This window comes from Eriocheir sinensis, chromosome 15 (genome assembly GCF_024679095.1).
Source record: "Eriocheir sinensis breed Jianghai 21 chromosome 15, ASM2467909v1, whole genome shotgun sequence".
Lineage (NCBI taxonomy): Eukaryota > Metazoa > Arthropoda > Malacostraca > Decapoda > Varunidae > Eriocheir > Eriocheir sinensis.
In genome coordinates, this window is record NC_066523.1 from 12,157,993 (window position 1) to 12,185,517 (window position 27,525).

At 42.6% G+C, this 27,525-nt stretch overlaps 1 protein-coding gene across 1 annotated transcript in view; it reads right to left on the reverse strand.

Moving 5' to 3' along the window:
• Positions 1 to 1,036: 1,036 nt before the first annotated feature.
• LOC126998921 (uncharacterized) overlaps positions 1,037 to 27,525 on the reverse strand; it is a 41,345-nt gene continuing 14,856 nt past the window's right edge. Inside the window, exons 2-4 of the mRNA XM_050861181.1 lie at positions 9,852 to 9,921; positions 4,466 to 4,630; positions 1,037 to 2,636 (exon numbers count right to left, since the gene is read on the reverse strand). Coding sequence (XP_050717138.1) covers positions 2,265 to 2,636; positions 4,466 to 4,630; positions 9,852 to 9,921 — 607 coding nt within the window. The 3' untranslated portion in view covers positions 1,037 to 2,264. The remainder of the gene's footprint in view (positions 2,637 to 4,465; positions 4,631 to 9,851; positions 9,922 to 27,525) is intronic.

Here is a 27,525-nt window from a genome sequence, read left to right on the forward strand (position 1 = left end):
GTACGCGCTTCCTCCTTTCCTCATCGTGGGTTGGCTGGCTGGTTTTGTTTCGGGGTCGTCATCATCATTTTATAATTTTCATGGTGGAGTTTGTACGCTCCTCCTTTCCTCATCATGGGTTGGCTGGCTGGAGGTGTGTCGGGGGTCGCTGGCATCGTGGGTCGGAGATTCGTGGGCATTGCTCTCCTACCGTTGTTAATAATTGAGGTAACGTTGATGCGCTATGGCTTCTTCCTTGCTTCTTTCATCATAGTTGCCATTGCTGTTTGTATAGTTCTCCTCGTGATATAACCATTATAAACGCTATTTTATTCTCGTCCTCATTAAAATATGCGGTTTTCTTGTTTGGTATCGCAGTCTGTTAGATAATATTGTTTAACTATGCCTTTTTCCCCCCGTAGGTCGTAAAATGTTATGAAGAGCTTGACAACTGATGCTGTTTTGGCACGAGCTCGTCAGGGTGGATCTCATTTTTAACTCTGTTTTTCCTCAACAAATCATTTCAATTAATTAGATTTAGGGGTAGGCGGTGGCTGAGTGGTTAACGTGGGGGCCTGGCATTCAGGGCGCCATGGACAACGTCGGCTCGAATCCCCATTCTACCACCTGGGATTTTTCAGTCACCGCCGAGTGGCCTAAGACTACCCACATGCTGTCTTGAAGACCACCCATCAACCCGGACTCTAGAAGAAACCGTCCAAGCAAATCAAGAATGAGTTCCGGGGGGCAGCATGAGCCAAGCATAACTGGCGCCACTATAAGAAAAATTGCCTGCGCCATGACGGGCTTGGGCCGACCACCATCCAGGCCCCTGAAGAAAGCCTACCGGCGCTATAGGCCGAGATGTTAAAAAAATAAGGTAAAAAAATAAGCAAGTAAGGTGAACCTTACTTGCTTACTTACTTTTAATTAAGAAGATCCTGAGTCTGCATATTAAAAGGAGCTCGGGGTCAGACCAAATATTTCACGACTTAGAATCTCAAGTTGGTTTTCTTTTTTCTTCTAGTTTTGAATATTAAGTTTTACAAAGAAATTTTTGATTAGAAACCTCCTGAAAGATATATAAGTTAAAATCATGTCGGGAAAAGCTATAAATAAAAGTCTTAGACATAGGAAAATCTCAAGTCGAATATACATATTTATAACTCAAGTATTCAGGAAGTATCAAACAAACTCTATAATTATACCATAATTTATGTATTTATCATACCTGCCTCAATCACCTAATGCCGGCAATAACCTGAGGCTCGGAGCTTGCCGGAAGACATGACTCACTTCACTGCCTTGTTTATAGTCGCGCCTGTACCCCGGGAAGGCAGAGGCCGTGGTCCGGGCTAGCTGGAGGGGCGGGGCTCTCAGCTTCCCGGGGCTTCTGGCTGCTCGAAGTGTGGGTGAAAGGGGGTAGTTAAATGCTTTGTCTTACGAAGAATTTGTACGAAGGGTGGACAGCTCGCGCGCATAATGGGTAGGTCTCGTGTACGGTGAACCTTTGGCAGGAGGGTCAGGCGGTGTTTGGCTACGTGGAGGGCTTTGTTTGGGAGCTTGTTTCCTTGCGGCCTGTTCTACTGTGTGTGCCTTGATTTGCATGTCATTCATCAGCCGCGTGTTGACAGGCGTGACGCAGCAGCGATGAGGGAGGGACAGTATCCCTGGGCGGATGCCAGGGACCTTTGCCTTTCTTCAGTCCACCCACGTTTCTCTCCAGGACAAATTAATGCTGGACACGTGGCAGGGTTTTTAGCCTCGCTTCCATCCCTGCCTTAGTGATATACCCAGGCGGCCATATTAGTAAACACGTATTTCCGATAAGAAAAACAAATGACTGCTCAAGCAACTTTTGAGGTTTTCATCATATGTAGAGAATTTTAGCATTATATCATACATCTTCATAAAAGACAAAGCCTGCTCATCTAACCAAGAACAGTTTTCATTGTGACGCTACTTACTTCGGCATTGTCTTCATATATAGATTAAAAAGGCTACCATACATACATTTCTTATTCATGTAAACTACTCCGGTGTGATCGTCATATATAGTCAAGAAGAGATTTTTTCATTAGTGCGCAGAATTCTTCGCTATTGAGGTTCTTTACACAGCAGTATGAAGCAAAGACCGCAGCACCTCAAAACCACAAGGGCTGCCGGGCTCTTCCGTGGCTCTTGCCGGTGGCCGCATAATCAACCAAGGAGATATTTCATTATTATGTAGGTTAGTTTGATATTTTCTTATCAACATACTAATATAACAGGATGGTCGCGACACCTCAGAACCTGAAGGGCTGGCGGGCTCTTCTGTGGTTTTTGACGGTGAGGGGGGAGCCGTTCCTCCACACGTACACCTTCGTCGGTTTGCCATTAAAAGCAAACTTCTTCTTTAGCACGAGCTGCGAGCGTCTGTAGGGCTTCTGTGGCGACGGTGGGAGAGGAGGCTTGCTGGGTGTAGGGCCTGCAGGGGACGTTGACAGAGGGGGTGAGGTGGTGGTGAGTAGCGGTGGTGCTGGAGGTGGTGATGGTTGTGGTGGTGGTGATGGCCGAGGTGGAGGCTGTGGTTGGTAATGGCTGTGTAGGGAGGTCAAGGGGGAGCTATAGTGGTAGACTTTACCTGGGCGGCCGTTGATGAGGAACTCGATGTCCACCTGAAAGACAAGACAGATGAGGGTTCTAATAAGGTACATCATGCAAAGCTTCAAATAGCAGATTGAGATTTTTTTTCTATTTAAGATGACAGTGACATGGAAAGGCCTACTCAGTTCCCCCCCCCCCCTCTCTCTCTCTCTCTCTCTCTCTCTCTCTCTCTCTCTCTCTCTCTCTCTCTCTCTCTCTCTCTCTCTCACATGCGCACGCACGCACGCACGCACGGACCGCGCCCCCCCCCCCCAACACACACACACACACACACACACACACACACACACACACACACTCACACACAGAGTTGAAACCATATTAATCGTCATGATGAAAAGCAAGTTCGTCGTTTTGCAAGTGAGGTTTCATCCCTTTCAACGTTGAAGAAAATTACATAAATATTTTCCATAAAGATGAGAATTATAAAAGTGATAACCATATATATCTTTCTTTGTATTTCTCTGTTTGTCTCTCGGTTTGGTTAAATCTGATATTCCATAAAGCAGTGTTTTGAGACCCTTTTTGTGTCCTGTGTAAGTGCGGGGGATCGAACCCGGGCCTTCTGAGTAGAAGTCAGGTATGCTGTCCTGGCTTCTACTCAGAAGACCCGAGTTCGATACCCAGCACTCAGTGGTGTCTATTATGGGATATTTTCAATGTGTTAATGCTGTTGCCCTTACCCTCGTTTTTTATTTATATTTATTGGTGATATGGGTAATAAAATATCTTCTATAATGATAGCTTATGCCGACGATACATCATTGTATGCTGCCATCTCATCCCCTGCCAAACAGAGCTTCAGTGGCCAGTGATTTGCAGGATGCCACCGCTAGAATTCGTTTATAATGTTTTCAGCGGGACATTAAGTTGATCCGTTGAAATTCCAGTCTCATAACTGGCAGATTAAGCTCTTCCTTTCCTAATAACTCTGGTAAGATTCTTTTTTCATAAAACGTGCTTAAAATGGTAAATTTTTCAATAATATTTGGTATGACTAGAGTCTAGGCTTAAATTTTGAGTCATATGGTTGGTGTCTTTATCTATTTCACTTTGGCTTTCTTTTTTAAACTATTTTCTGTAATGATATTATTGTAGTAAAATAATTTTATTAATTTTTGTTGCCTGATTTTGAGTATCATTTAAATTTTTGGGCCAGGCATTGCATCATGGTAAACCTTTAGTTCCCAATGTAGACCTCAATATTCAGTATCACCGCCTTGTTGGTTCCTTCACATTATTGTATAAAATATTTGATGATCATGGTCGTCCATTGAATTTAAGCTTCCATCACGTTTTCAGCAAACTCAGTTAAATAGGTTTGCCATGAATTAAAATGATTTGGCGTGCTCAGCCTTAGTTTGTCATCACCTGCCCAACGACAGTGAATAACTAATAAGACAGACAGAAAATAAGCAGCGTTGAGCTTGCCATCACTTAAAACGAAGCATGTCTGTCCATCTATATCTATCTATAATCTATCTATCTATCTGTCTATCTATATCTCTATATCTCTATATCTATCTATCTATATCTATCTCTATCCATCTATCTACCCATCTATCTATCTATATATGTATCTGTCTCTCTAATGATTTATCTTCCCAGCGTTTTTATCTTCATTCACAGCCTAGCATTACAAAAACAAAACAAAATTCGTCTGAGTTTATGTAAGTCATGTGATGAAATAAACTCTACTCTAAGTAATAGCATTAAAAGATAAAAAAAAACCCAACAACACACTGCGCCTTTAAAAAAAAAACCCAGGATATTTCCCCCCTCCCCCCCAAAAAAAAAGAGGATCAACTTTATTTCCATTTCTAGGCGTCTCGGTACTTGCCTTGTGGTGGGCCGGGAGGGGGACAGAGGCGGAGGCGGAGTCGTCGGCATAGTAGTAAGGGGAGGGGGGCAGCTGCAGGTAGTAGATGGGTGACTCTCCCTTCCGAGGTACATCCTGCTGCACCATGACTGACCCGCCGCCGCCACCTGCCAGCCGCTGCAGCACCTGTGTAGCGATAGGACACAGGTGAGCTAACCGGGTGTGTGAGGGCACATTGAAAAAGCCTGATGTGCTACAAGGAGGCATTTGAAAGTCATTTACGTTCACCCTTCCTGCAGACACACATGCAGGCTAATATTGTTCTTCCATAATTTTTAAAACAGTAAAGGAGACGCACCGAAAATTGAAGAAAAATATATAGAAATTCCCACTCTTTGATGATGTAAAAAAGAAATAGTGATTAAGTTAATTTTAGAGGTGGGATTAGGGTAGGCGGTGGCTGAGTGGTAGCATGCTGGGCCCACATTCACCACGTGATGGACGACCCGAGCTCGAATCCCCACGCTACCACCTCGGATTTTTCAGTCACCGCCGAGTGGCATGAGCCAAGAGAAGATGGCGCCACTATAAACACTTGCCTGCGCCTTGACGGGCTGGGGCCGAACACCATCCAGGGCCTTCAAGCAAGCCTACCGGCGCTATAGGCGTAAACGTAAAAAAAAAAAAAGAAAAAAAATCCCCTATGTGATAGTAAATGGCTGATGATCCTGGATAACTGAAACGTACTTAGATGTCACCGTCCCCACTGACAAACATGCAACTCTCCGGTCTGCGCCGCCGAGCTGTGTCCATCAACAGCGCTACTCGTGTGCAATGTAAACGAGGCCCGGCACATACTGCATTTCGAGTAAGAAAGGTGAAATATCGTCACCTTCGTAAACAAACCGCCCAAGTCATTATTTTCTGCTTTACAGGAAATCAGAAAAGAACTGTCATTATCTCACTGGGCTTAGGATTTAGGCAGAAATGAAAAGGTCAATTCTAGAATACTCAAACCCTGAATGACGAAGGCAACTATATATACAGAAATGAGCGACACATGATGAAAAATTGATGTAGACAAAAACCCGGAAACGCTGAAAAATGACTTAGGGAATTATTTTATGAGGGTGACGATATGCAGAAGAAAGAATGGACAAGTATGAATAACATTTTAGTCAGGATATAAGTCTAGATATATGTAAGATTAGATAGATGGAGGATAGGTATAGACATAATTATATATTGTGAGGGGAGTTGGTGAATCACACTCTCCGGAGCTGCCAGGTGTGCGCCGTCTGGGTTCTTGCATGTGGTTTTATATCTTTGTGTGTCCTTGTGTGCGGTTAAAGTGATGTAAAGTTAATCATCACGTAATGGCCGACTCCTCCCTCCTTAAAGAAAACATGATTTTTGGGTTGCCAGCGACCGCCGCCATTGACTCCACCACCATCACCACCACCACCACCACCACCATCACCATCACCACCATCACCATCACCACCCGCAACCTACTAAGTACCTCATAATGAAAACAAATTCTTGGTACAGACTCGCACGCTTATTACTCTAATGGCACAGCAAAAAGTGTGTAATTATCCCTTCACTTTATAATGATTCTTAATTTTACGAATGAGTGGACGACGAGAACTCATTAGCAAATAAGGAGAAGACGAGCAGGTACCGAGGAAAAAATGATTGGCTGAGTAATGCCAGAACATGTAGCCGCCCCTGGTGAGAATGTGACTTGCACCTGACGTCGAGGGTGCTGTCGCTGCTGAAGTACAAAGGAAGTACAAAGGAAAAGCAAACAGCAGCAGACCTTTTGGTCCAAACTAGGCTGTTTGTTGTTGCTACTATCTACTCTAATCTACGAGACAGAGACACAGGACAGCAAAGGTGAAGACTCCTCCCCTTCCACCAGTCCCTCCAGCCGAAGCTGGCATGAAAAAGAAGAATACCATGTAGTACAGAAAAACTACAATGGAATTTTATATGGATAGAAGGAAGATCATATACGGCGACTAAGCTAACACTATTTTCTGCTAGACCGGAGCAAAAGAACGGATGTTAGGGTTAGCTTCTAAATATTTGTCTAGTCGGTTTATGAACGTGCAAATAGTTTCGCTTTCGACGACGTTTTGAGGCAGAGCATTCCATACATTGATGACACGGTTAAAGAAGTGCTTTGATTCATTTGAGTTGAAACGCTTCCTCGTTATTTTGTATCCATTGTTTCTTGTTACTCTTGATTGAGAGAATGTAAAATAATCATGAACATTAACGTTGTCGAATCCCTTGAACATTTCAAATACTTCTATATAAAAATAAGGTCACCTCTTAGCCAGCGCTTTGATTAGCTAAATAAGTTCATTTCTTTAAGTCTGTCTTCGTTCGGTTTATCTGCACCCTCTCGAGTTTATTTGTATCCTTTCTGTAATAGGGAGACCAAAACTGAACGCAATACTCAAGATGTGGGCGAACTAACGAATTGTACAGTGTCAATATCACTTTTTCTGATTTATGTTCAAATGTACGACCAATAAATCCGATCAGTTTGTTGGCAGTTTTTACAACTTCTGTGCAGTGTTGACTCGGTTTAAGATCGTTTGAAATTATTACTCCAAGAGGAGGAGGAGGAGGAGGAGGAGGAGGAGGAGGAGAGGGGTTGGGGGAAAGGGGAAGAGGAAGGGGAAGGGGAAGGGAGGGGTCGGGGGAGAGGAGGAGGGGAAGGGAAGGGGGAGGGGAGGGGAAGGGGGAGGGGAACGGGAGGGGAAAGGGAGGAGGAGATGGAAAAGGAGACCAATATAAATAAAAGAGAGGAAATAGGAAAATAAAGAATAGGATAAGAGGACGAGAAGATAAACAAGACGAACAAGAGTACAAATAGGAGGAAAAATAGCAGGAATTAGAGAAGAAGAAACAAAAGGCGCTGCAGATGTTGTCAAAGGGGTTCATTTTAGACACTGTGGGCATCAGTCACAGAGGAGACAGGAAGAGGAGCTGTATGAGCCGCTGGTTGTCGTACTGTCATGCTGCGAGGCTCTGATTAAGTGGGGAAAGTGGGAGATTGCAAATGCTGTTACGGGCGTTAGGCACCAATACACAAGCTGAAAGAAGGTGTTTTGTGAGCTGGTCATCTGTCAGTGTACTAAGACCTGGGGAGACTAAGGGTTTTCAGACTTTCTCCCAAGACGATGGACTTTTGCGCGTTGGCTAGCGAGAATCATACGAAGAGGAGGGTCATACGAACTAATCAAGCGTCATGGTACAAGCCTAAGAGTGAGTGCAAGGATTGATAGAGGCGTTCTGTTTATCGATAGGCTGCAGGATGTTAGCAATAGAGACTGAGGCAAGGAGTCTTGTAAGTTAGGTATATTGTTCTGCTACATATTGAAAATTAAATTGGGAAAGTGAAAGACTGCAAAGGTTAGGACTGAGTCTGGCACGTGGGTGATAAACTACGGGTTGCTAGATAGGAGTCTCGTGAGTGACCTCCAAGCCCCACGTCACGCTGCGAGGCTGGAGTAAGGCGGGAAAGTGAGATCCGGCAGGAAGCAGTGGAGACGAGGGGAGAGGAAGTGCACTAAAAGGGGTTATAAAGGGAGGAAAGGAAGTAGGGAGAAAAGACTTGCACGGAAGATTAATGTAAAAAGTAACAAGGAAGGAAGGAAGACATTATTTTAATGAAACCGAAGGTGGGAACAGAAAGTAGGAAGTGACTCACCGGTAATATGGGATGCACGAAGGCGGATGAGGCGAGAAAGTGGAGAGAGAGAGAGAGAGAGAGAGAGAGAGAGAGAGAGAGAGAGAGAGAGAGAGAGAGAGAGAGAGAGAGAGAGAGAGAGAGAGAGAGAGAGAGAGAGAGAGAGAGAGAGAGAGAGAGAGAGAGAGAGAGAGAGAGAGAGAGAGAGAGATTTTCGTAATAACAACAGACACATTAAACACATACAAGAAGACGTACAGAACACACATAAAAAAAAAAAGAAGTAACAGCTGATATTAAAGTCAGACAGTAATTTATCATCCACCTCATAATCATTCAGTCGTAACAAACAAACACATAAAAAAAAGGAAAGAAAAAAAATCGAAATCCAAGTGGAAGCGAAACGAAATTTAATCATAAAAACTTTCCTCGTCATTATTAACCCCCATGACGCGACGAGACTCACTCATCCTGTACGGAACTTGACCTGCCCTGACCTGTTGACCTGCAGGGCCTGACCTCTCGCTGCCAGGCCCGGGCGAGGCAGAGGTGCGCAGGAAGTCTGGGTGAACCCCCTCCTTGTTTGTTTCCTTTGGTGGATATTCGTGTTTTTCTTTGAGTGCCTGTGTTTATATCTCAGTGTGTGTGTGCGTGCGTGCGTGTGTGTGTGTGTGTGTGTGTGTGTGTGTGTGTGTGTGTGTGTGTGTGTGTGTGTGTATAATTGTTTGTCTCACTAAGTCCATCTATTTGTCTATCTGTTTGTCCGCCTGCCAGTTTGTCTGTGTCTGTCTGTGTCTCTCAACCTGTCTCTATGATTCCCCTTGTTGAAAGAAAAATATAAGGAGTACGTGAGTATGAGCATGAGCATTAGGATACTGGGTAGGCGGTGGCTGAGTGGTTAACGTGCGGGCCCCGCATTCACCGTGCCATGGACGACGTCGGTTCGAATCCGCCCGCTACCACCTGGGATTTTTCAGTCACCGCCGATGAACCCGGCCTCTAGAAAAAACCGTCGAAGTGAATCAAGAATGAGTTCCGGGGGGCGGCATGAGGCAAGCATTAATGACGACACTATAAAAATTGCCTGCGCCATGACGGGCTTGGGACGACCACCAGGCTCCTGAAGAAAGCCTACCGGCGCTATAGGAGAAGAAAAAAAAAAATACTGGGCAGCTCATGATTATCCTGTTGAGAAAAATGTTGCAGCATGGCATCTTGTCGATCAGGGAGTGGCCTAGCGCTGATGATGAAGACTGTCTGAAGGGGAAGGGGAAGGATAATACTAAATCTAAGGATGATGAAGAGGAGGAGGAGTAGGAGGAGCAGGAGGAGGAAAAAAGAAGCAAGAGAAGGAGGAGGAAGAGGAGAGGGAGGAAGAGGAAGAGATAGAAGAGGAGGAGGAGGAGGAAGAAGTGGAAGAGGAAAAGAAAGAGGAAGATGTGGAGGAGGAGGAGAAGGAGAAGGAGAAAAAGAAGTAGAAAAAGTAGAAAAAAATAGTAAAGAAGAAAAAGAAGAGGAAGAAGATGAATAATAATAATAATAATAATAATAATAATAATAATAATAATAATAATAATAATAATAATAATAATTCGAGGAGAAGAAAAATACAAAAGCTGTAAAACATAAAAGGAATAGGATCATAAAAAAAAAAAAACACAAAAAGAACTTGAGATTGACGAGGAGCACAAACTAACTCACCTCAAGAGTGGAAGAGCCCCCTTCACGCCAGCACGCCGCCTGCCTCGCCGCCGCCAGCACCGCCAACACGCTGTGAGAGGGAGGAAGGGAGAGTGAGAGAGAGACACCTGAAGAAGCGCCACATAGCATTGTCTACGGATTGTCTTCGGGAGTAATTGAAGGCGGGAGAAGACAAAGAGGAGAGCTGTCGTCCCTCCTTCTTACTCTTTGAAGTGTTGTTTTAGTTCCTTAGAAATAAAAGAGAACGGCAGTGGATGAAAGAGGATACGAAAATGCTCGCAGAAAGGGAAAGGCGAAAAAGACTTAAAATAAAATAATAGATAAAGAAGAAAAATGAGGAAGAGGAGGAAAATGAGTGACTGAATAGAAAGAAGAAAACGAAGAAAGAATGTTGAAGTGGAGGAAATAAAATAAAATAAAGATGTAAAGTAAGGAGAAAAGTATGATTAATAGGATTCGTGAGAAGAAAAACTAAGAAGAAAAAGAAAGTTGTTTAATATCCCAACTCTTCCTGTCGAAATACTCTCCTTTTTTCTCTTTTCGTCGTCCTTCATATGGTATCCCTCCTCACTCGCTTTAAACCGCTGTAATGACCGGGGCCACATCCTTGCCAGGTGAGAGAGGTGTTGAGAAGCAGAGCGCGGCGCGACGGAAGGCCGAAGGTGTTGAGGGGGACGGTAATAACTTAATAATGAGTTGTCGAGCCTCTCACACTTCCGCTTCCACCGCCGGACGGGAGGAGAGGGACGCCAAGAGAGAGTTTCCCGTGCGTATATAATAACAACTAGACGCCGTTAACTTGATGAATGGCTACGTGTGGAATAGAGACAAAAGCCCATGTATTTGTATGAAGAGATTTGCAATACTTTCAAATTCTGGTGGAAAGTCGGAGCTTGGAAACATAATGATCTGGTCACATGGAGGTTGTTGAAAGAGCGTCTCAACCTTTAAGAAGAGTAACTGAGTATATTCAACTTGACAGCTCATCGTTTTTTAGGGTAAGTCATGTGTGTGAGGAGCTAGAGGAATGTTGTTGTATGTAGGAACGGCCAGGTTTGTGTGGCGGAACGGGGGGTCATCGCTGTGTCATTCCAGCATTAAGACGACACAAAGGCACGCTTGACAGATGTTGCAAAGTCAAGGCCCAGAGGAACCCCAGCCGCTGAAATGCCACTCAGCGGGGGCGTGTGAAGAGTATTGCGGAGGGGTGTTTGATACCTGGCGGAGTTGCTGTTGTTGGTGGTGATGCAAGAAGCAGGATCCATATTCTCAAGCATTTCAGGACTTACACACCCACATTTGCTAAGTCTTTCGTAGAGCGTGGGCATATGTCCATGGATAGTCTTCTGAGCCTAGTGATAGTTTGTTAAGGCTTCTGCACCAAGAATGTAAAAGCACTCATAAGAACCCGCCTAGTCTCCTTTGTGGGCTTTTGAAATATTTTTTGTGAGCTGAAAGTATTTGAGAATACGGTCCCAGGGTACTGAAGGCCCATGGCTACCTCAATCATGCTGTGAAAATTTGTGTTGGACAGAAGTCGAATAAAAAGAGTAGTGATGTTTAACCCGTTCTCTATGTGTATGTTAAGTGACACATACAAACAACGTTGGTCATTTCTTTGTATGGGCCAAGCAACAAAAGGCACATGTTGTCTCAAGCTTACTGTGCAAAATTGTGTGGTACAGCGACTGAACGGGAAGTAAAGTTATGATGTCATGTTTGTCTCTAGTGTATTGGCGATCTTTTAACGGATAGACAACAGTGGTGGCGGTGGGAATGTTAGGATCAAGTACGTAACAAATGCCCAAGGCAGACACAAACTTGCCTGGATAATGTGTAGTAGACAAAGCCAAACTGGAGTGTAGTGATGCTCAGTGTGTTTATCTTAGGTCTAATTGTCGACTGACACAGACAAAGGTCAAATTCGTGCGAAGTCATTCGTACAGTACATAAATTATTTTACACTGAAATTTGAGTAAGTTTTCATCTTCTCAGAACAAAGATTGCAACGCCCTTTATAAGGCAACTTTGAGAAACTCTTACTGTGACACATATTACTATTCGTGTTTATTTATATTTTTTTTTATTTCCAAAAGTGTCACGTTTTCTTGCGGGCAAAAGAGAAAATCAGAAGCAAATGTGGATGCCCAAGGTAATCACATCTCACCTCCAGCATCGACCGGTATCACTGCCTTCCAATTCATCCGCCTTTTTCTATGTTTGCCTGTCTGCCTCTTCGTCTGTCTGTCTGTGGATCTGTCTGTTAGTGTTCCCATGACAGCATCTCAGAACTGGATTAGTACGTGATGGTGACGGAAACTTTCGAATCCATGTAAAAAAGTAAAGAATAAGCACTTCCTTCTCTTGCCACACTGAACGGTACTTGGTGTGTGTGTGTGTGTGTGTGTGTGTGTGTGTGTGTGTGTTGTTTGTCTACACATGGGAAAATGAGAAGCGATGTCACCTCAAGGACATCGTTCAGAGAGAGAGAGAGAGAGAGAGAGAGAGAAAAAGAGAGAGAGAGAGAGAGAGAGAGAGAGAGAGAGAGAGAGAGAGAGAGAGAGAGAGAGAGAGAGAGAGAGAGAGAGAGAGAGAGAGAGAGAGAGAGAGAGAGAGAGAGAGAGAGAGAGAGAGAGAGAGAGAGAGAGAGAGAGAGAGAGTCTGGGTAATAGAAGTAAAGATTAACCTTCAGCAGATATGTTGATAGATTAATGAGACAAATTAGGAACAGGCTTTCAATACAGCAAAGCATGAAAGCCTATGCAGCCTCACCACCAACGTTGTGCAAGTTATATCAGCAGCAGTTTCTTTTTCCTCTTCTTTGTTGACTTTTTTTGTACGTGCAAGGCGTTCTCAAAATCAGCTTATATACTTTTTATGCAATCACTTGTGCGCACTAACCCAGAATCGTAACAAAAAACGTTAAATGTGTAGAAGCAAGGCCATTAAACAGGTTACTCGCTTCGGGGGGGATAAAAGGAGGAAGTGAGTGTGACGTCTTGTTCCCCTCACTGCTAAGACATAAAACTAACCCCGCAATCGTCTTCGTGTCACTTTTTCGCGCATCATAAACCTAAAGCAATTACACAAAATTATTCGTGTGATAATGACAGCAAAACAAATTGCGCATTAATTTTTTCTCTTTTTTATTTCCTAGATTTTTCTCGTGTTGAAGAAATCAGCACACATCTCCGGTGCTGATGGCATAGAAGATACTTACCAATACAAACATCTAGATAGTGAAACTTTCCGCGGACCTAAGACTGAATCAGCTTGGCGGCATGAAGGGGGGGCGTCGGGCGGTGGCTGTGGTTGAGCGATTGAGTGTGATATTCCAGCCCTTGCCTTTCCCCCTTTCCTAGCGATTAGATCTTTTATTTTAACAACCTTGGACAGAATAAGCATAGGTGCCTTGGACTCGTAATCAAAGTAGGAGAACCATGCACTAGTCACATGGTCAGTATATTGTAAAAGAGAGCTGCATGGAGAGGAACGTATTATGGAACACTTAAAAGTCAAAGCTGAGAGATTTGGGTCATGTGGTTAAGGGACGACGAGGAGAATATTAACGGAGCCTGAAGAGCACCAGTTGAAAAAGGAGGATCGAGGGTAAACAGAGGATAGATGGACTAAGGCAAAGTTGCAACGAGAAAAAAGACAGATTCAAACTCGTACATGCGTCAACTAACCCTAGGGAGACGACAAAAAACAAACCAGAAAATAGTGGATACGAGAAAAGAAGAAAAGAGAGAGAGAGCAGCAAAACCAGATCAATAATATGCCACATTAACCCAAATTTTGAACTCTCTCCATTTCCAGCTAATTTTTCATTTTCATATCTTTCTCTCATTGTCTCGTGCCTTTCTTATCTCGCTTCCTTTTCTCAACTTTCGCCCTTCAACACCTACTTTCTTCGTAAGCTTATTTCCTCGCATTGCATTTTTTTTGTCATATATATATATATATATATATATATATATATATATATATATATATATATATATATATATATATATATATATATATATATATATAAATGCGTATAGTTTATGCATCAGTATCATGAAGTCACAATGAAAAAAAAATCGCAGATGTTTATAAACATCGTATTGTGGGTTGATTAGATGCTTTTCCAGCTACCAAAAGCGAGAGTAAGGACACCTTCCTTCATATATATATATATATATATATATATATATATATATATATATATATATATATATATATATATATATATATATATATATATATATATATATATATATATATATATATATATAGGTCACCGTGCCAGTGGTCACCTCTGTGGCACATTACGTGACACCTCCTCCCCACTGTGACATGAAGGAAGGGTGTCCTTACTCTCGCTTGTGGTAGCTGGAAAAGCATCTAATCAACCCACAATACGATGTTTATAAACATCTGCGATAACGCAGTGAAAGATCTTGAAATATCTCTTTTTAGTTCGTGTCAACTGTCCACCAAGCAGTGCATGGGTGCCGGGTGTCATTCTAGGATTGTGTCCCGCCTCCCGGGTGGGCGTGAGGTTTCAGCCGAACCCAATGATTCGTCACCAGAGAGCTCCAATGCTCATTCGGGGATTCATTTGGGGATCGCGAGTTCAGAGTGTGATCAGACCATGGTGAGTTACACACACACACACACACACACACACACACACACACACACCTTTTAGAGTCCGGTGTTAAGTAATGACAACTTCATGGAGTCTGCCACTTATACGGGTTTGTTGAAACAGGAAAGGTAAAATGGACAACGATTTTATAGTTGGATGAATTTTTTTTCAATTTTGCCTGATATGATGCGTTTGTGTGAGGCTGGCCGCTGCTGCCGGTCGTTGGTGGTTGCTGGTTGAGTGCACTGAAGCCTCAGAGTCTGTATGTGAAACGAGCTGGACACATAACGTGCCTTGCCCCGACACGCGAGGCGGCCAATCGAGGCCTCGAGGCAGGTGGACACAATCATTACGTTACATAATCACAGTCTAACGGGAAGGCAGATGCTTCGTGGATGGCTACAAGAGAAGACATTACGGGCATCAGAGTGTAATTATTAAATGTAGAGTGAATATAGAGGCGTTATGGGTAACGCAGGAGAGCATTAGGTTGGGAACAACGCACTGGTGAAAAAGATAAGTTTTTGTATATATATATATATATATATATATATATATATATATATATATATATATATATATATATATATATATATATATATATATATTTTTTTTTTACAACAAGAGAGGCAGCTCAAGGGCACACAAAAAAAACAATAATAAAAAAAAGCCCGCTACTCGCTGCTCCTAAAAAGAAACAAAAGAGGTGGCCGAAAGGAAGATCATATACGGGAGGAGAGGTGTCCTGATACCCTCCTCTTGAAAGAGTTCAAGTCATAGGCAGGAGGAAATACAGATGAAGGAAGATTGTTCCAGAGTTTACCAGCGTGAGGGATGAAAGAGTGAAGATGCTGGTTAACTCTTGCATAAGGGGTTTGGACAGTATAGGGATGAGCATGAGTAGAAAGTCGAGTGCAGCGGGGCCGCGGGAGGGGGGGAGGCATGCAGTTAGCAAGTTCAGAAGAGCAGTCAGCGTGGAAATATCGATAGAAGATAGAAAGAGAGGCAACATTGCGGCGGAATTTAAGAGGTAGAAGACTATCAGTATGAGGAGGAGAGCTGATGAGACGAAGAGCTTTAGCCTCCACTCTGTCCAGAAGAGCTGTGTGAGTGGAGCCCCCCCACACATGAGATGCATACTCCATACGAGGGCGGACAAGGCCCCTGTATATGGACAGCAACTGTGCAGGGGAGAAGAACTGGCGGAGACGGTACAGAACGCCCAGCCTCGAGGAAGCTGATTTAGTAAGAGATGAGATATGAAGTTTCCAGTTGAGATTTTGAGTTAAGGATAGACCGAGGATGTTTAGTGTTGAGGAAGGTGATAGCTGGGTGTTGTCAAAGAATAGGGGATAGTTGTTTGGAAGATTGTGTCGAGTGGATAGGTGGAGAAACTGTTTTTGAGGCGTTGAAGGACACCAGGTTCTTCTTGCCCCAATCGGAAATAATAGTAAGGTCTGAGGCTAAGCGTTCTGCAGCCTCCAGCCTTGAGTCGTTAAGTTCCTGAAGGGTGGGTCTTCTATTAAAAGAAGTTGAGTAATGCAGAGTGGAATCATCGGCGTAGGAATGGATAGGACAGTTCGTTGTGGAAAGAAGATCATCAATGAACAACAGAAAAAGAGTGGGAGATAGGACAGAACCCTGTGGGACACCACTGTTAATAGATTTAGGGGAAGAACAGTGACCGTCTACCACGGCAGAAATAGAACGGTCAGAAAGGAAACTGGTGATAAAGGTACAGAGAGAAGGATAGAAACCGTAGGAGGGTAGTTTAGAAAGCAAAGATTTGTGCCAGACCCTATCAAAAGCTTTTGATATGTCCAGCGCAATAGCAAAAGTTTCACCGAAACGGCTAAGAGAGGATGACCAAGAGTCAGTTAAGAAGGCTAGGAGATCACCAGTAGAACGCCCCTTGCGGAACCCATACTGGCGATCAGATAGAAGGTCAGAAGTGGAAAGGTGCTTTTGAATCTTCCGGTTAAGGATTGATTCAAAAGCTTTAGATAGACAAGAAAGTAAAGCTATAGGACGGTAGTTTGAGGGATTGGAGCGGTCACCCTTCTTAGGCACAGGCTGTATGAAGGCATACTTCCAGCAAGAAGGAAAGGTAGATGTTGACATAAAGGAGTCAGAGGGGGGATGAGTAGGAGGAATATGCCCAGAATCGTCCAGAGTGGAGTTTTTAGAAAAAGTTTGAGAGAAGAGTTCAGCCTTAGAGATAGATGAGACGGCAGTGTTGCCGTCAGGACTGAGGAGTGGAGGGAAAGATGAAGAAGTGAAGTTGGAGGAGATGTTTTTGGCTAGATGCCAGAAGTCACGGGAAGAGTTAGAGAAAGCAAGGTTTTGACATTTTCTATTAATGAAAGAATTTTTGGTTAGTCGGAGAATAGATTTGGCACGATTTCGGGCAGAAATGTAAAGTTCATAATTAGCATTAGTTTGAAGGCTCTGGTACCTTTTGTGAGCTACCTCTCTATCATTGACAGCACGAGAACAAGCGTGATTAAACCAAGGCTTTTTAGCGTGAGGAGTAGAGAAAGAACGAGGAATGTATGCCTCCATTCCAGAGATAATCACCTCTGTGATGCGCTGAGCACACACAGAGGGGTCTCTATCCTGGAAGCAATAATCATTCCACGGGAAATCGGAAAAGTACATCCTCAGGTCGTCCCACCGAGCTGAAGCAAAATGCCAGAAGCATCGCCTCTTCGGTGGGTCCAGAGGGTGTACAGGAGCGATAGGACAGGATGCAGAAATAAGATTGTGATCGGAGGAGCCCAACGGAGAGAACAGTTTGACAGAATGAGCAGAAGGGTTTGAGGTAAGGAAGAGGTCTAGAATGTTGGGCCGATCTCCAAGACGGTCGGGAATACGTGTAGGGTGCTGGACCAACTGCTTGTTCACCAGGATGGTCAGTGAAAGAGAATGAAAGCCAAAGCTGGTGGTGAACATTGAAATCTCCTAGGATGGAGATTTCAGCGAAGGGAGAGTGGGTCAAGATGTGCTCCACTTTAGAATTCAAATAGTCAAAGAATTTTACATAGTTGGTAGAGTTAGGTGAGAGATAAACAGCACAAATGTATTTAGTAATAGAGTGACAATGAAGTCTTAGCCAGATGGTGGAAAATTCAGAAGAGTCAAGGTCGTGGGCACGAGAGCAAGTGATGTCGTTGCGCACATAGGCGCAACAACCAGCTTTGGATTGAAATTTAGGATAGAGATAGTAGGAGGGAACAGAGTAGAGATTGCTGTCAGTAGCCTCAGAAACCTGTGTTTCGGTAAGGAAGAGAAGGTGAGGTTTAGAGGAGGAGAGATGATGTTCCACAGAATGAAAATTAGAGCAAAGACCGCGAATGTTGCAGAAATTGAGAAGAAAGAGGTTCGAGGAGTTATCAAGACACCTCTCGGGTCGGCAGCCAGAAGGGGAGTCCTCCCTGGGGGAATTTGTGGTCCCCCCCCCAGGCGGGGACTCCGAGGCTTGGTGTATGTGCGCCATTTTGAAATTTTAATTTTGGGAAAAGGTGTATATGTTGTGTGAATGTAGTGTGGTGTGGATAAAGAGAGGATCTGTCTTTAGAGAGCATGCTGAACTACTCTCCGGTGTTGGTGAGACAATAGGGAAACGGTTAGTGAGGACATGGGAAGGGTCTTTGGAGGGCTTCAGCTCCCTTCTCACCTCCCATATATACCTCACCAGGAGTGGCTTGCGCCCGTTCGGTAGGTGTCTTCCTACCTACTCCAGCCAATATGTGGATGTATGTGTGCGTGTGCGCACGCGCACTCGTATGTGTGTCCGTGCGTGCAAGAATTAAAAAAAAAAATTCTGAGAGCAATATGAGATGTCTGGTCACGGCTCTTGATGGTGTGACGCATCGGTTTCGGACACCGCTTTGTAAAGGGAAATGTTTATTACGTAAGGAGGCACATTTCGCCCTCAGTGTTGGGAGGGCTTTCGAGCTTTTTGTATTTAATCGACAGAGTATGAGAATGTTTTTCCTGATTATAGATTTGATACACTTCTAGTCTATCTATTTTTTTGTGATATTCACGAAATTTACCTTAATGATGTGATCATTTGCATCAGTGTCCCAAAGGCGGGCGCCCCAATCTCTCTCTCTCTCTCTCTCTCTCTTTCAAATTGTCATGCAGGCTACCCGTTGGTGCCTTGGGTGAAGGTTAAGGTATTAATGTTAACACTGCGGCAGATAACTCGTTTTTTTTCCTCGTCCGTTGTTTTAGCCGTTTTTTTTTATCTTTCAGTTTGTTTTATATGTATGTTTTCCCCTCTTATTTATGTATATTTATTATTCTATCATAATCTTCATTGATGTTGCGTGTCATTTTGTTTCGTTTTTTGTCATCAGTGTTCCCTTCGTTCTCAGTCTCCCCCTCTTTTCCCTCCTCCTCCTTCCTTTCATATATTCACTCCATTTTTATTATTTTTTTAATCATTGCCTTGGTCGTTTTCATCCGTCTCGTCTTCCTCCTCCTTCCTTTCATGGGCTTGCTACTCTTCCCTCCAGCTAATTCGCACCGGCGTGGAGGATTCGGCAAAGACTCGCGTTAATCAGTCTTGCCTCAATCTTATACAAGCTCGCCTTACTGTGTCTGACCCATTCGCGCTTCTTTTTAACTCTCTGGGGACTCGGATTGCCTTCAGCACGGCTTATTTGGTGTACTTACTGCCACGTAATTCATGATTTTTGTAGCCATACTTATGCGGTCTTTGGATGCTGCCTCGACTTGGTAAAGTTTGTCACTAAGCACGTGTGGCCTGCGATGCATGGCGGTATCGCAGTGAGCAAGGGTTTTACTGTAACACAAACAGGGTAAAAATTCGGAGTATCAGTTACGGCTTATAAACATGAAATTCATTATTTTTTGCATTATCATGATTATACAGTCCGTGACTACGAAAGTTTGTTATTAATAACACGTGTGGCCACCGATGTATTCTTGTCCTAATGCGTGACCGTTACTGTGACACTAACCGGATAAAATGTCGAGGCAAGTGCACTATGATGAAGCTGATGCTTAGGATATATATATATATATATATATATATATATATATATATATATATATATATATATATATATATATATATATATATATATATATATACACCCACACTAAGTTACATTTCCACGAGCATTTAGTCCCAAAAATGTAATGACAGGTCTCACTTGAAACCAGCCACGTGTCATACCTTGATTTTGAAATTTTTAATCACGTGACAGAAGGATCGCTGACAATATAAGTGTGTGTGTGCGTGTGTGTGTGTGTGTGTAATTGTTTTCCGACCAATGCTTGCCATCAAACAACCGTCAGCTTATGGCCTGTGTGTGCCTGTCTCTTCTAAGTACCTATTACTCGTCGTCAGACACAAGTCAGTCCTCGTTGACAAACCGACTTGGTCGGCTAGATTTCGATCGCCGATAGAGTCGGTCTGTCGGCACCAGGGTTGGAGTAATTGTAATTGTAATTTAATTGAAATTTAATTAATTACTTTAAAGTATGTAATTGTAATTGTAATTGGATGTAGAACTTAATGAAGTAATTGTAATTATAATTAATTACATTACAAAGTAATTGTAATTCAATTGTAATTGCGAAGAAAGTAAGTCATACTAAAATTCTGATAATCCTTGTTTTTACTGCTATTGTGGCAAATATGTAAATACTGTATATGATGAAGTATGGCAACCCTTACTGGACAACCTACGTATTATACGAGAATCAGACGCGTCCACTTTTCCCTGTTTGGTGGACTGGGACATCTTTCATTGCTTCCTAGACCGTCATACGGCAAAGTCCTCCTCTTGATTTTCTATTGTAAATGTAAGAAAGACATTGTATAGTAATCTGTTCCCTGATGAATGATGATGATGACTGTAGTAGCTGAGATGGTGATGGTAGTTCATTGGATGATGTCATGATGAAATGATGGAATAGTGATTAGTGGTGATGGTGACCAGTGTCATAGTAATAGGCTAATTTGTTGGAAAGTTAATCGCTGTAGGTGTAGGCTTGTGCTGATAGGAAAGTAGTAGTCTAGTAGTACAGTAAAGTGGTAGTAATGATGGTGAAAGTAATAGCAAGATGGTAATGTTAAAAAAAATAATGATGACGATCATACAGCAGTAACAGGGAAATAATCATGAAAAAAATTGATGATGCTGAATTGCTGATCTGGTGATGCTGGTGATAGTAATATTAATAATAATGGTGACAAGTATTATGACTGTGATAGTAGAAGGCATATTTTATTGATAGTGGTGAGTAGTACTTATGATACTACCATACTACTATCTTTCTTAGTCTATCTGCCCCTCTCTGTGTCTGTCTGTCTGTCTGTCATTCTGTCTCCTACCTACCCCCTCATTTCTTCGACGTTCTCTCTGTCTGTCTGTCTGTCTGTCTCTGTGTGTGTCATTATGTCCCTCCCTCTCTTCTCCTTTCTTCCTTCTTTCGACCCACACCCTCTCTTCATCCTTTGCCCTCACCCTATTCCCTCTCTCCATTTCCCTTCCCGCATTCCCTGTTTATCTGTCTGTATGTATAGCACCACTCCCCCAGTCCCCGCCACCTACTGTACCCCCCCTTCTCCCTCCCCCTCTGCCTACCCGTTTAGCCTACATCCACCTCTCTCTCTCTCTCTCTCTCTCTCTCTCTCTCTCTCTCTCTCTCTCTCTCTCTCTCTTTTCAATAAATGACAACAGCACGATGCTAGTGTTTTTCTTTTCAACCAAAGCTTACTGTTGGACGCTGAGTAATTATAATTGTAATTATAATTGACTGTCTCTTGGAGTAATTGTAATTGTAATTGTAATTGAACTTCACATGAGTAATTGTAATTATAATTGCAATTTAAAGTTTTAATAATGTAATTGTAATTGTAATTGTAATTAAGATTTTGAATTGTAATTACTCCAACCCTGGTCGGCACCCTGCTACGGGCCGCCTTTGGCTAAGGCCCGTGCTCCCTCGTGCAGGGGGGAGCGGTCTTTTCCCTCTTAACGGGCCATCTTCGGACAAAGGCCCGTTCCCTTAATGATACTAGGGGTGAATATTTTACAACAACAACAATATTACTCGTCGTATGCGCGGTGTTCCTCCCAGCAGGCGGGCGTCGAGTGGGCCAGGGATAGCCTCGCCGGTCCCTGATGCATGGCCGCCAGCCGAAACATGATCGAATGTTGCTCAAAAAGTGTTCCAGGGAGCTCAGGCGCGTTCCAGAGTGATTACGCGGCGCTGCCACATCCCCCGCTCTGGTCCAGTGAGCGGACGACCTTGCCAGGGTCTTTGTCAAGGTCAGGGTGAGGGGAGGTAGTACTTCTAGCTGTATAATTATTGTATTTGTGGATGGGTGTGGGTGACCTGGTCTTTTAATGGTCTCTTAACGATGCAAACCTTCGCGGTTAGCCGTGGGTGGCACAAATAGAAGTATGTGTTGGCACAGAAACGTGAAGGGTGGAGGTGGCCGCGTCGGGAGGGTCGCCGCGGGCCAGGCGGAGACTCTTGGTACCGCGGCTCCGGGGTTACTCACCTCACGCCTGCCGTTGCCTCGCTAAAAAACAATAGATTGACGTAAGAGGTTTTCCAACATCTGTTTTGAAACACTCTGAAACCACGGGAAACAAGAGATTTTAATTCGTGATTGTTTTTTAATTATGTTTTTGAAGTATTTTATTTATCCATTGCAAGGAAGTAAAGGGAGCTATTTGTATTCCATGTACTGCTGCTGCTGCTGCTGCTTTTGCTGTTGGTGATGATGATGTTGGTGCTCCTTATAATGACGATGATATCATTATTATGATGGTGATTGTTATCAGCAACATTCTCATACTCATCTGCATCGTCATTATTCTGATACCATACTACTACTAATGGTAATAATAATGATAATAATAACGATAATAATAATAATGATAATAATAATAATAATAATACATATTATTACATATTATTATTATTATTATTATTATTATTATTATTATTATTATTATAATATTAATATTAATACTAATAATAACAATAATAACAACAACAACAACAACAACAACAATAACACACACACACACACACACATAATAATATTATAATAATATTATTATTATTATTATTATTATTATTATTATTATTATTATTATTATTATTATTATAAAAATATAATAATAATAGTAACAATAATTATAGTAATAACAGCAACAACAACAATAACAACATCAAAACAACAACAGCAACAATAACCAAATAACTTCTTTCTCCTTCCTTCTTTCTCTCCTTTCTTCCTTGCTGCACAAGTGGCCTCATGACCTGTGCGGTGGAGGGACACTGGCGTAATTGTTTCATGGGGACGAATAGGCATTGGCGGGGCAGCACCTGGCCTGTCCCCGCCTGCCGTTCCTCCGCCCGTCCGTCCGTCAGGTGTGCATGCCACTGCACTGAAAACCTTTCCGGAGGGCTTTCTGGGAACACCAGCAGCAGGAGCAGCAGCACGGACCAAGGGGGAGAGGCGATGCCGCAGCCGTAGATAAAAGGGAATGAATTTTTTTCGATTTCAAGATGATGCTGATCCCATTCCGCCATCTGTCTTCTTTTTTAACAACGAATTATGTATCGAGCCTTGGCTGGGACTCACCAAACTGTAAGGGAAAAGAGGTATAACACTACCTACCTGCACTTCTGTTTTCCTACGTAGTAATCAGTTATTGACTATTGACGAGGAATCACTAAAATAGAGTGTGAAAGCTATAACATACACTTTTGATAGAGGTTCTCTGGTGGTAGAAGCTTCCCACCCACCGCTGTGAGCTACTTAAAAAAAGGAAGTAAAAAAAAGATGTTCGTGAGGGTTGTGCCTCGCGGGGAATGTTGCCATGTCGGTGTGAGCTGAGTCCTGGCACGGCCCTGTTGACATGCGTCTCTCTGCTTGTCTGTCTGTCTGTCTCTCTGTCGCTGTCTGTCTTATCTACATTTTTCCCTGGTGGTTTGTGGCGTCCTTTTACCCTTATATCTTTTCTTCCTTTGTATTGTTTTAAAGAATGTTGATTTTTTTGGTTGAATTTTGTCACATCGTCACATATTTATCCCTATAGGAGAGAGAGAGAGAGAGAGAGAGAGAGAGAGAGAGAGAGAGAGAGAGAGAGAGAGAGAGAGAGAGAGAGAGAGAGAGAGAGAGAGGCACAGACAAACAGGCACAGACAGACAGACATAGACAAAAACATACAAATACAAACATTTGGACGTACAGACATGCAGACAGACAGAGAGACAGACAGACAGACAAAAAGTCGGGGATAATCTTTAATGGCCTTTATAATCTCCACTTTTTCAACGACGAAAAAACTAAAGCCAAACCTGGAATGGTGATATTTATTCATTGCTCTCAGAACTCATTGGACAAACACGCTAAGGAGCTCCTCACAGGCAGGCAAACCTGACGTGTTGGAGGAACGTGGAGGATTTGAACTTGAGGTGAACGAGGAGGAGGAGGAGGAGGAGGTATTGGGAGTGCATTCTATACTTAAATGGGAGGAAAATTGAATATTCTCTAGTATTACAATAAATTTTGTCTTGCCTTTCCATATATATATATATATATATATATATATATATATATATATATATATATATATATATATATATATATATATATAAAAGAGAGAGAGAGAGAGAGAGAGAGAGAGAGAGAGAGAGAGAGAGAGAGAGAGAGAGAGAGAGAGAGAGAGAGAGAGAGAGAGAGAGAGAGAGAGAGAGAGAGAGAGAGAGAGAGAGAGAGAGAGAGAGAGAGAGAGAGAGAGAGAGAGAGAGAGAGAGAGAGAGAGAGAGAGAGAGAGAGAGAGAGGGGGGGGGAGAGAGAGAGAGAGAGAGAGAGAGAGAGGGGGAGAGAGAGGGGGAAAGAGAGGGGGAAAGAGAGGGGGGGAGAGAGAAGGGGAGAGAGAGAGAGAGAGAGAGAGAGAGAGAGAGAGAGAGAGAGAGAGAGAGAGAGAGAGAGAGAGAGAGAGAGAGAGAGAGAGAGAGAGAGAGATTTACATAGATTTACATAGAAAATCAGACCACACAGACCCCATGGTCCAGACTAGATGGTCTATCCTTAAACCTAAGTGATTTTACATTAATCAGAAGGCTCCAAAACGTTGCATTTCTACTATAGTTGATATTAAGTTGAAGGAAGTGACGATCGAGCTTTTTTTTGAAGGAGTAAATCGTGTTACACTGGACCATTGATGGTGGGAGCTTATTCCATTCTCGCACTACAACGTTGGTGAAGAAAAATTTGGTGCAGTCTGAATTTACTTGTCTACATCTGAGTTTTACGCCATTGTTCCTCGTGCGCAAAGTGTCATCGATCATGAACAATGTTGATCTGTCTACATTCGTGAAACCATTAAGTATTTTAAAACATTCGATCAGTTTTCCTCGGAGGCGACGTTTCTTAAGAGAGAACATGTTAAGGGTGGAAAGTCTTTCTTCGTAGGATTTGTTGCGCAAGGAAGGGATCATTTTCGTTGCCCGACGCTGAACACCTTCTAATTTAGCAATGTCCTTTGCATGGTGGGAAGACCAAAACTGTACCGCATATTCCAAGTGGGGTCTGACTAAACTATTGTAGAGCGGAAGTATTACATCTTTATTCTTGAATAAAAAGTTTCTTTTAATGAACCCCAACATTCTGTTCGCTTTATTTGCTGCATCGATACATTGCTGTGAGAATTTGAGATTTGACGCGATTTTGACCCCCAGGTCCTTGACGCATTGAACGCTTTTGAGTTTAACGCCGCGCATTTCGTAATCGAACTTCTCATTCCTCGTGCCAACTTGAATGACCTGGCACTTGTCTACGTTAAAAGGCATCTCCCATCTATCCGACCAAGCTGAAATTTTGTGCTAATCCTCTTGGAGGCTTTGCCTGTCTTCGTCAGTGCGAACTCCGAACAACAAACCGGGCAGGTGGAGGTCGTTAGCCGTGGTAAGCAATTCACCTAGGAGAGCAAACTCCGAACAACAAACCCGGGCAGGTGGAGGTCGTTAGCCGGGTAGGCAGTTCGCCTAGGAGAGGGACAACTCCGAACAACAAACACGAGCAGGTGGAGGTCGTTAGCCGTGGTAGGCAATTCACCTTGGAGAGCAAACTCCGAACAACAAACCCGGGCTTGTGGTGCCCGTTAGATGTCGTAGACAATTCACGTTTTGGGAACACCAAAGAAACTGAAACTGAAAAAGAACACCAGAAAAAGGAAAATATAGAAACGAAGCATCGAGAAAAGAAAAACCTAACACACATCATCCACGAATGGACCCTAAGTAACATCACCAAAATTATGGGTGGGTCTTTTCTGGGGAGAAAGAGGCTCATCCAGACCAAAGAACATCAAAAAGGGATGATATAGAAAAGAACACCGAAAAATATAGAGTAGAAAAAAGAACAGAGAAAAACATCGAAAAAGAAAAGTAACAGTGATAAAAGAACATCATGAAAAGAAAAATACAAAGAAACATCCACCTTTTGGCCCTGACCAACATCACCAAAATTGGGTGGGTCTCTTCTGGGAGGAAAGAGGCTCATTCAGACCATCAAAGAACATCAACAAAAGGATGATAGAGAAAAGAACATCAAGAAAGGATGAAAAAGAGAAATAGAAAAGAAAAAAAATATCGAAAAAGAAAAACGTCAAGAAAAAGAACAAGAAAACCACGACATCAAGAAAAGAAAAAAATATAATAAACATCATCCACCTTTCGGCCCTCAGTAACATCACCAAAATTATGGGTGGATCTCTTCTGGGAGGAAAGCGGCGCACCCAGACCATCAAAGAACATCAGCAAAAGGATGATATAGAAAAGAACATCACCCAGAAATAAAGAACATCAACAACAGGATGATACGAAGAAAAAAACACCAAAAAAAGAACATAAAAAAGTAAACCAACAGCAAGAAAACACCAATGAAAAAAAGAAAGAAAAAGAAAAGAAAAAAGAAAAAGAAAAAATCGTTAATAGAATATGAAATGAAATAAAAAAAAATAAAAGGAAAAAGAAAAATGAAAAGAAAAAGAAAAAGACCAATAGAAAATGAAATAAAATAAAATAAAACAAAATAAAGATAAATAAAAATAAATAAATACATACATAAATAAGAAATATATAAATAAATACAGAATATAGTAAAATTAACTAACTACCTAACTCTAACTAACTATTAGACTAATTAACTAACAACATAACTAACGTTAATAGCTGTTTGACTACCTATTAACTAGCTAACTAACTAACAAGCCACCTGACGATCTCACATGGATAGTGAGGTAAGGTGGGGTTAGATTTCAGGAGCTGCCTTGCATACAATAGACCAACCGGCCTCTTGCAGACTCCTGACGTTCTTGTATTTTCTATGACCAGGCACCGAAGGCCATTTTAGACCTCTAGGGCACCTTTCCGTGTGTCTAACTTTTTTCCTGTTGCGTTGGTGATGTAGAAGGCAATTTTTCCGTCAGTAACGACCCTCACAAAAGAGATGCATAAGGTCGATGATCTTCCTACTCTTCCTTAGCGGGTTTCTGCCGAATGTCATCGACGCGTAAATGAGGGAATGAACTTGCCTCTTGCTGTCATTAGGCAACCGCGTGCAGTGAAATGGTGAGCACCTCACCTCAGACATGCTAGTGGCTGTAGTGAAGGCATGGTAGGGAAGAAACCCGCATGCGTTGGGATGTGTTGAAGCATCTGCTATTGGTGATAAAAAATAATGGTAAACAAGATGCGAATATGTATGACTGAAGACGAATGAAATTTATACTCATGAGAAAACTGGCAATTTTTTTTGTTAATTGATTAACTGACTTATTTGTAAAAGTCATTAGATTAATATGTAAAGGATAAAATAAAGTTAATACAATAAGTAACAAATTATGTACCACGTAAAGTACCGAAGAAGCCAGGCAAGGACAACGTGACGATAAACCTCAGCTCGGTTCACTGAGCGAGGACGTGGATAGGAATATTATATGTGTCAGAAAAGAGGAGACTTAATAC